This window comes from Magnolia sinica, chromosome 10 (genome assembly GCF_029962835.1).
Source record: "Magnolia sinica isolate HGM2019 chromosome 10, MsV1, whole genome shotgun sequence".
NCBI classification, from domain to species: Eukaryota; Viridiplantae; Streptophyta; class Magnoliopsida; order Magnoliales; family Magnoliaceae; genus Magnolia; species Magnolia sinica.
In genome coordinates, this window is record NC_080582.1 from 87,085,788 (window position 1) to 87,096,351 (window position 10,564).

Below are 10,564 nucleotides of genomic sequence, written 5' to 3' on the forward strand. Positions count from 1 at the left end.
AGCTGATTTTAAGGCATGGACCAAAAAAATGAGGTAGTTCTAACTCTTAGGTAGTTATTGACCGTCATGATGTTACGAGAGCGGATTAGGGGAGACCCCTGGCCACACCCAAGTTGGTGCGGCCCTTATCACGTGGTTACCGTGGGGCCCACCTTGATGTATGTGTTATGTATCGAAGCCGTCCATACGTTTTTCCAGATCAGTTTAGAGAATTATTCCAAAAATGAAGTAGATTTAATTATCAGGTGGACCATAGCATCAGAAACAGTGGTGATTGACCATTAATGGGCCAAAAAAGTTTTGGATCAAGCTGATATTTATATTTGTTTGTTTTACCATCATCCGGGCTTATTTGACCTTCTAAATAGATTGGATGGTAAATAAACACTACGGAAACTTTAATGTGCGCCCTAAGAAGTTTTTAATGGTAGGACGATCAATCATCCCTGTTTCTGATGGTATGGTACACCTGATCATTGTCTCTGGTTCATTTTAGGAATAATATTGTAATATAATCTGGAAAAACGGATGGACAGAGTGGATATATAATATATAAATCAAGGTGGGCCCCACGGTAAGGGCCGCACCGTCTTGGGTGAGGCCCGGGTCGCATCTAATCCGCTCCCTACCCATTCAGCCTAAGACGGTTAGGATCATCCATTTCTCTGCAATCCATTTCTCTTGAATGGTTAGGATCATCCTAAGAAATGAGGACGGCCGATCATGGCTCGTCCATGATGAGGCCCACCTTCTGAAGTGGGTTTTACATGATCCACGTGGCCCCGCTGACCATTTACCATTCACTTCAGTAGTCCAAAGGACTACCTAGCTTTCTTTTCAAATATCGAAATCAAGAGAGCCACATCCAAAACCGAATGACTATAGTATTCTTAGTCAAATTAGGTCAATTTTGCAGTCAGATCGACCAATCAGAACTGTCTACTAAGTCCAGAACCCATTTTATTGGGTACTTCAGAAAAATTATACTGATTGGATGATCCAATCCATCCCTGATTCTTAATTTTTTAAGCCGTTCTTTTCTCGGGCCAGGTACTGATTGGTTAGGATGGCCTAAAAAAAGTGAATCATTGGAATCATAAGCAATCTATGGTGGACCCCAAGAAATACAATGATTAAACTGCAGATTGGACCTATTTTTGTCATAATGATCTTGACCATCCATATTAAAAAGCTAACGATCGTAGGTTTAAAATTATAGGATTCATGTCATATTTTCATGGTAGAACAGTAAATCTATTTTAGATCCAATGAACGGTCTAGATCAATAAATTGGATCTTCTATGTCTCCCAATGCAACTAGGAGCACTATATCTTATAGTACTCTAACAGCAATGGAGCATTTCTCTCTTTGAAACAACACTCTTCATGGGTTTTTTATTCTTGGGCAGTTCCAGCAGAAACCCAAGCGCAGAGAGAGAGAGAGAGAGAGAGAGAGAGAGAGAGAGTAAAAAACTAACGGAAATGCAGAAACCAGGAGAGTAAAAAACCAACAGAAATGCAGAAACCAAGAACGCCCCAACTCCTTTCAATGCGAGAATTACTCATCTGAGTCTAAACAAACAAAATCCCTTGATGGGTTTTGTGATTCTTGAGGCAGTTGCATCAGAAACCTTCTATAAAATAATCATTTTTTTAATTTGAATTAACAACCATTAAAAAAAACCCAATAAAAAACAATAAAAATACGGCATCTCAAGCATCTCAACTTCTTTAAATTTCAACACCACCCATCTGAGATTTCCACAGAAACCAAACAGAGAATCCTTGGTGGGTTTCTCTTCTTGAAGCATTTCAACAAGCAAAATCAATATCCCATCTAAAATTTTCAAAGAATACCAACAGATATCCTTTCTGAGTTTTGCTTCTTGAAGCATTTCAATCAGCAAAATCAATAGAGAGAGAGAGAGAGAGAGAGAGAGAGAGAGTAATCTCCATTCAAAGAAACCATGGATCAAAAGAAGCCGAACAAGATCAGTGATATTGTTAGGCTTCAACAGATCCTCAAGAAATGGAAGAAACTCGCAAATGCTCCAAAACCAACCACAACCAGTAGCAGCAAGAGTATGAAATTCCTCAAAAGGACGCTATCCTTCTCGGACAGCTCTGTTTCATCTCTGTCCAGCAGCACTGGTGATGGAGCCGTCCCGAAAGGATTCCTTGCCGTCTCTGTCGGGGAAGAAATGAAGAGATTCGTCATCCCAACAGAGTATCTAACCCACAGAGCTTTCGGCATTCTGCTGAGGGAAGCTGAAGAGGAGTTTGGATTCCAGCAGGAAGGAGTTCTGAGGATTCCATGTGAGGTACCCGTCTTTGAAAGGATTCTGAAGGTAGTTGAGGAGAAGAGGGAGGTTTTCTTCATGCAGGAGATTGGATTCAATGGAGAGAAGGAGATGGTGGGGTGCTGCTCATCAAGGGCTGAGATCTCCACATCTCATCACCCTCCAAAGCCTATGTGTAGATGATAAGTTACCGTTACTCTCGTTACTCTCTTTGTATTTTCATTTTTGGGCTTTTCATGTGAAGAAGGAGAAGCTTATGAGAGAATTTGAATAAGGTAAGGTAGAGAGAGATTTCACGTAGGTATTTCGAAGTGGCAGTTTTGTAATTTTATCAAGGATTTTATATATATATATATATTAGTTTCACTCCCTTCTTCTATATATCTGATTTGGGGCATACAGCCATAAATCCACTCCGTTCATCATGTGAACCCCTCATGCTTCTCCTTGGATCCCAAAAATTATAAGGATCCAAAACACACCGTGTAAAATCATGCTTAAAACACATAAAATCACTTGGTGTGGCCCATCCCGAGTTTTGGGTTGGCTTGATATTTATGATTTTCATTAAAACTGCTGTGGTCCATCTTACAAATGGATTGGATGGAATATACAAACATGGTGAACCCCACAAACCGGGAATGTTGTAATGGTGGGCGTCCCCATCCGTACTGGTGGACACCTACCAATAAAACCTTTTAGATTGGATTTGTGGCACACCGTATTTTGTATATGCCATCCAAAGCAGTCATAAGAAGTGAACCGCCAGGATGAATGGACATCCACAAAACTCAGGCCATTCCAAAACTAATGTGGGCCGCAATATACTATTTTAGAGGAATCGTGCATAATTCTACAGTGTGAGCAGCTGGAGTTTTGGATGGATCTGGATTTTTGGATCCAATGACAAAATGAGGAGATACACATGATGGACGGACTAGATGACAAGCATAGACAGCAATGGGCCCACACATATAGTTTTAGAAGAAGCTTATTCTACAGACGTTGTACGGGAACCGGCCTCTTGCTAGTTGCCAGCAAGGGCTGAAAAAGGGCTAGGCCTGAATGAAAGCTTGTATTGGGCCTAGCTGCTAGCAATGGATCCGGTACAGGCCCATATGGCCCACTAGCCGGTGAGTCTACAAACTCTGTAGACTTGAAAGCCCATTGCTGGCCCACCTATGCAGACTGGGCTCAGGCCTCCAAATGTAGATAACAACAGACAAAAACTGGAAGTGGCGATATCCTTACTTGCAGTTGCCGATAAACATCGGCAGGCCCGGATCCGGGTCCAAGATTTTAGTATTACAAGGCAAGGGCCTGGAAAGGACGGACCCGGCCCATAGACTACCCTACCAGAAAGTGCAAGTGCCCCTGACGGTTTAAACCCTGGCTTCGTTAGAGCCCCCTCAAGTGGGCCACAATGTATGGAGTGGAACGATCGATTGGTGATTCTTTTCTAGCCGTCCATCTGTCCGTAATTTGTGCCCACCTTAGGTGCAAAATGGCCTGTTCTTTGAAGCTAGAAGATCAAGAAGTGTAGCACACCTGATGGAAAAAGCTCTGATATGGCACGAGACTTCCATATTGCCACGTGCGCCAGCTTGGGAAGGGAGGAGCCGGATTCGGTATGACCCCTCCCATACCGACCTCGGTACTAGGAAAGCTGTGGGACCCACCATGATGCGTGTGTTTTATCCCTGCTCTTCATCCATTTTTTTCAGCTTAGTTTAGGGTATGATTCCAAAAATGAGGCATATACAAAGCTCAAGTGGACCACATCATAGGAAGCAGAAGGGATAATGATGCTCACCATCGTTTATTTGCATCCAACCTGTTCATTAAGTTACGTGAGCCTCTATGAAAGGAAAACACAAATATCAACTTGATTCAAAACTTTTGTGGCCTTTAGAAGCTTTCAACCGAAGGTATTCATTCGCCATTATTCCTGGAGTGTAATCCGCTTGAACTTTGGATCTGTCTCATTTTTGGGCTCATGGCTTAAAATGAGCTGGCAAAATGGATGAACAAAGTGGATAAAAACATATACATCATGGTTAGAGTTATACACGAGTTGAACGGAGTCGGGCTTGGCAGACTTAGCTCAGCAAGTAGTTGACCCCATCTCGAGCTCGGCTTGGTCCTCGAGCCTAACTGGTCAGCAACCTAGGTAGTTTAAGCATGTATAACATTTTCTCAAACACATGAAGTGTACCTTCAATTTCTTACCATATACAAAAGAGTAGTAGCAATTTATAGGTATTTTATCAAACACTCAGTGGTCAGCATCAAAATCAAGATACAATAGTAGTTCTATCATGTAGAGTTTGAGCATGCTGTGATTTGGTTCGTATTTATACCTTTTTCACCACCAGCCTACAACGCTTCGTCAAGTCATTTAAACAATGGCTTGGTGAGCAACATCAACATCAAAATAATCAAGTCACCGAATTGATTTGATCTGGGTCGATTCAAGCTCGGACAAGCTCAAACTTGGCTCAAAATATTTTCGATTTCTAAAAATCAGCTTAACTTGCTGAGTTGAACTGAGCCGAATCAAGCTTTTTCCAATCGAGTTCAGAGAGTTAACCAAGGTAGCTCGGTTCGTGTACAGCTCATAGTTGGACTCACGGAGCTTTCTCAGTACTGAGGACGGTACCAGAGGGGTCACTACCGAATCCATGTCCGGGAAGTGCAGGGCTACCACACGTGTGTAGCCAGAGGCAGCAATAGTCCGGTGGTCGGGCCCGACACTATAAGGCCCAAGGACCTTCGTGGCCCGAACCCAGAACGGGCTTAGACCGCAGGTGCAGCCCAAAGCCTGAAATTTTGGTTGCACCCGGACCCACTGGTCCAAAAGTTGATCAAATCGTTATTTACCAGTGGATCGTCCTAATCCGTCCGTATTGATCAGGTTCACCGCACTAAAAAAAAAACCCAACGGTCTCCATGCGATTTCGAGGGCATTTTTATCATATATCAGAACATGAAGGGGTACACTTAATGAACAGTCCAGATCTTACGCAAAAATGGGTGGCCCACCTCAAGATCTGACTGGGCTCAGTTCGAGCCATGCATAATCATCATGGGCGGGCTTAGGCCTACTTGTTTTGACCCGACATAACGTGTAAGTTATGCTTTGGGCAGCCCTACCTTGTTACCCAGACCCCACCTAAACCCTACTTATTTGGACTTGGACCTAAACCATACCTCACATAGACCCAACTTATTTGGACCCTAACCAAACCCCATATAGACCCAACTTACAATTTGGTTAGTTCTACTTAATTGGCACACAAGAGCAGATTTATAAACACGTGTCTATGATCCAGACGATCAGATCCACTTATCATGTGGGCCACATGAGTACAAAGCCACTGGATGAATTAAAAAATGGCTAGAGTTCACATTCACGGTAACGGTGCCATGTTGGCTCCAAAAGGATGCGTGTTTGGCGGGGTTTATCATGTTTTGATTGATTGAAAACTAGAAACACACATCAATTGAGTTTCCTAAAAAAAAAAAAAACAGAGTAGAAAGGCCCACAAACAATTTCTAGCCTGTTTATGGACCAGACAAGATTGAAAGAAATAATATCATTTGGCACAATCAACGTCTCCAGATGAAGAAACTGGACCATGGCAGATAGAACCAGTTGGGACAATTTCAATTAACATTCTGATCATTGATTAAGTACGTTTGGTAACAAAGATCACGATTGGTCTATTTCTAAGTTTATCATTACTAGAAGAGAACAATTCATCGTTATTCAACCGACATGTATGATAATGTGCCCCTGTTGTTTCGTTTATAAATTGTAGTACTTGTGCATGTACTCGGATGTTGGATCAATGGAGGAGTGGCAATGGGCCAGGTAGCCTAGCTTAGAAGAGCCAGAGCTTCACCCCTTAAACTTGACCCGATGGCTGCAACGAAGTCTAAAATCTTGGATGGATGCTTGGGAGGAAATTGTTTCCTTTTGTCATGGCCCACCAAAGTTTTATATCAAGCTGAAAGTTGAGCTTATGTGGTTTCAAGGGGTGCTGCATCATGTGGACCATTCATATTATGTTCCCATGACATGTGTGCAATGGTGCATATAGGTGCTCATGCAAAAAAGGTGCACAGGTGAGCATCTCTCTCTCTCTCTCTCTCTCTCTCTCTCTCTCTCTCTCTCTCTCTCTCTCTCTCTCTCTCTCTCACTCAATGTGTGTGTATATAAGAGAGCTGAAATGCTCATGGGAATTGGATTTGGTGGGTTACTTAATTTTCACTAGGCTCACTTGGATATAAAAAACAACTTGATCTTTTGTTAAACCCTCAATTTAAGTTAGATGAAGGACTTATATAGCCTAGATTACATATACACATCATATGAGTAGAGGTGGGCATCGAGTCGAGTCGGACCGGATCGAGTTCAACTCAACTCGATTCGATTTTTCAAGAATCTAACTCGAACTCGATCCGATCCGAGTCCAGCAGGGCTAACTTGATCTGATTCGAATCCTTACTGGCCTGACCCAAACTGAGTCCGACTCGGTCTAAGAAACTGAATCGAGTTGGATCGAGTTGAGTCTAGGGAGAGAAAGGGAGGGAAAGGAGGAGAGAAAGAAGGAGATGTGGGAAACCGGGAGAGAAAGAAGGAGAGAAAGGAGGAGATGTAACACCCTGAAAATTGGGGGTCGTGCATACACTTGACTCCCAAGTTCCCGGGTATCACTTATAATCAATTTTTCATTAATATGCGTTTAATCAGGTTTAAATGCGCAGTATGGAATTACTTGAAACATGAATCACAATCACAACAAGTCTACTGAAACGACAGAGTTCAAATATATATACAAGTCCAAAAGAATATAAATGGGTCGCACAAGGCGTTGCCCATCAAAATCACAAGAAATGTCATGTCCACAAGAATAGGGCCGAGTTCACTACTCGGTGATCCAAATCCCGTCCACTATGCTGATGGAGAATTGCCCATCAACTGGAAGTAGGAGAACTCGTCCTCCTCCTCGAGGCTTGCGTCGTCGGGCTCCTCATACTCAGCATCACCTGCAGGTACAGGTGAGTCTGGTTGGTGTTTTAAAACACCGTCTCAAAGTGGGAGTGAGTGATCAACTTAGTGGGTGCTATTAGTCTTAAGTTGTAATAAGCATCAGTTATAATATGAATTTAATGAAAAGCAATCATTCATAAACAACTAACTAATCTTATTAATGCATATGCATGATAGATGATATGATGTATGCCCTCGCTACAACACTCCCTCGAGCGACTCCATATAACAATCACGTATGACCAACACTCCCTCAAAGCGACCTCGACTGCCAAGTCGCCCCCTAACTAGTGCGATGCAATGATCGTGTTAGCCGAATTCTTAGTTAAGTCTATTCATCCAGTAGGTTGGAAAAACTGGTACACCCCACGTATCAATGCCCTAAACTAGTTACGAGGCCAAGACCCCCCAACGTGTGAGGCCAAGACCCCGCGATCCTTGATCCCGTCGGGTTTCCCCCATCCCTAACTTCAAGCACATGGGGAGTGCTGAAATGTAGGATCGCTCGCGATCACTATGAGGAGGCGTGTCACCCCAGCGTAGGCCGATATCCCGGACACAGTGTCCCATTCCACCATGTCCGGTTCTTGAGTCAGTGGATCGATTTCAAATGGTTGGCAATGAGCTCCAATGGTTGAAGGGTGTTCTAGGTTCCATACAGGTGTGGGCAAACATGGTTAACAAACAAGGTTGGTCAGTAAGTAGGCTAGACCGCACGAGTTTAGGCGAGTACGAGACAGACGACATCGGGTATGAGCGACCCATGTAGCCTAACTACTGTCGCCCACACGCACCCGCCCAAATCCATGGGTTTAACCTTAGGGCAGTCCTACCAACAGGACCACCTTCACTCTCCTCATATTCCTGACCAACTCAAGGATTTGATGGTAATCTATAGCATGCCAACTAGTAGGGTTAGCATCTACCATAAAATAATATCATGTTTCATATTTTCTCAACATACAATTTAGATTTTTCCTATCAAGCAAAGCTACCAATATCATGAATCAAGAGTGCATATTTTTTGTGTGGGTTAGTGAGGAAGCTAAGCACTTTCTATACATAACAGAACCAAATTACACAAGAGTTAATAGATCATACATGCTATGAGGTAACATCATATGAGAACCAAATAAGACAAGTACATGCAATCATCTATTCAAACCAAATCATATGAAAGGCAACAACATTCCATAACCATTCCATGTGAATCGATAGGATCAAGGGTAGGGTCTTCCCTAAGTTCGTCTAGATTCTCTAAATGCATCATCCAAGCAAGCAAAATCATTAAACTCATACTAAAATTGGTGTTAGGCCACCTAAGAACAATAGTCTGCACCTATGGATCATTGAGATCTTGAAAACGACCTAGGAGGGTGGATTTGGGGTCAATCGGCCGGAATCCCTAAAGCACACATTTGCATATTAGAAATCCATGCCAATCCCTTCTCAACACAAGAATTTTAAGAAAAAAGGATGAAGGATCTTACCTAGACAATCAGTGGAACGATTCTTGTGGTTGTGGTGTAGGGTTTTCTTTTAGAGAAGGGATAAAGAGTTCCAAGATTGAGTTCCCTTGGCCCCACCTCAATCTATGGTCCGCCCTTGCTCTCCTTCACTCTCTCTCTCTCTCCTTTGAAGATGGAAAATCGTATGGGAAGAGGGGTGCCCTAAATGGGACCCTTTTATAATGCTAGATTTGGTGCCAATGGCCCCAAATGTTGGGTTTTTACTATACTAACCCTATGGGAGGGTTTTTCTAGCCTCTAGGGCCCACTATGGGGTGTACAAGTCAATATAAACCGTAAGATAGTTACCCTAATGACGATCTACGTGTGGATATGATTGGCCCGCCATTTGGATGCGCCGATCAACAGATATGATTAGAAGTCTGTTAAACGGTCACCGATGGTCGATCGGGGCTGTGGCTATACGGATATGTGAAGGAAAATATCCTTACTCTATATGTGAAGTTTGGTCACAAACCGACGGTCCGAAACTCTCAACTTCGAATAAGAGTGGACGACCCAATTCACTTAAGTTTCAGATTCTTCCTTTAGGATATTTGCACTTCTCATGCACTCGTCCTTTGGCTCAAGTTGGGTGATTCTGGACAACACCCAGGTCCTACTCCCGCGATGGACGTCAAGCCCAGTAAGATGAACATTATTCTATAGTTTTGAGACTAGTGGCCCACCAACGAGCGGTCTACAGCTTGTTCGGAAAATTGGGGCATTTTTTGAATGAATTAGGTATTGAATTTTCTCGTAGGCGATGATTAGAGTTTGGATTAACTATGTTCATAGTGTGGCTTATTTATAACTAGTGAAAGTGAAGATTTGGTCATGATTACTCTAAACTGTCGGTTTTAAGCTAAAAGAATAATGGGGTTGATTTGGTCTATTATTCAATATCCGGGCCTTATCTGACTCGGCCTCGATTAGATCTTTAATTGAATCATGATTGTCTTGATTAGTTAGCAATAAGTTGGTTAGATTTGAGTCCTTTGTGAGTAAATCATGGGGCTACACCTGATGTTCAAGTGATCGGGCGGATTCGTTGGCTTCCTACGGTTGATTAATCGGACTTGTGCGGTTCTTTACTGGTACCAGCCGTGTACAACTAACATTGAGTGCTAATGGTTAGTAGGTAATATTATAAGCTAATTACAGAAGAAAATTTCAAGGATTTTTGGAAATTCAAAATAGTGAAAAATCCAGGATGTTACAGGAGAGAAGGAAGGAGATGAGGGAAATCGGGAGAGGGAGAGAAAGGAGGAGAGATGGGTCGGTGCAACGCCTTCTTTGGGTAGAGAAAGAGGGGTTAGGGTTCATTCGGATTTTGAATCAAATCGGTTCGGATTAACCACGATTCGAACTTAATCCGATGTATGATCGGATTTTAGTGGTCCTACTTGATCCGCACCAATCTAAGTCTTTGGTTCGGTTCAGATCAGGTTGGATTTGCCAGATCTAGTTGGATTATGCCCAGCTCTATATAAGAGAGAGCTAAAATGCTCATGGGAATTGGATCTACTAGGCTACAATTAATTTTCATCAGGCCCGCTTGAATTAAAAAACTACTTCAATCTTTTGCTAAACCCTTTTTTAAAGTTAGATGAAGGACTAACATAACTTAGATTACATATACACATCACATGAGACCAATTCTTTAACAAAAAAAGTCCTCATGAGTTCTCATGAGAACC

At 42.6% G+C, this 10,564-nt stretch overlaps 1 protein-coding gene across 1 annotated transcript; it reads left to right on the forward strand.

Annotated features, from left to right (window-relative positions):
* Nucleotides 1-1,520: 1,520 nt before the first annotated feature.
* On the forward strand, nucleotides 1,521-2,604 carry LOC131257591 (protein SMALL AUXIN UP-REGULATED RNA 51-like). Its single transcript, XM_058258373.1, has one exon. It carries the CDS (start codon nucleotides 1,968-1,970, stop codon nucleotides 2,481-2,483), a length of 516 nt encoding a protein of 171 aa, XP_058114356.1. The 5' UTR covers nucleotides 1,521-1,967; the 3' UTR covers nucleotides 2,484-2,604.
* Nucleotides 2,605-10,564: the final 7,960 nt, after the last annotated feature.

Bases quoted from the DNA above. Each gene is read 5' to 3' on its own strand.
- LOC131257591 (XM_058258373.1), top strand. From the start codon at position 1,968: ATGGATCAAAAGAAGCCGAACAAGATCAGTGATATTGTTAGGCTTCAA.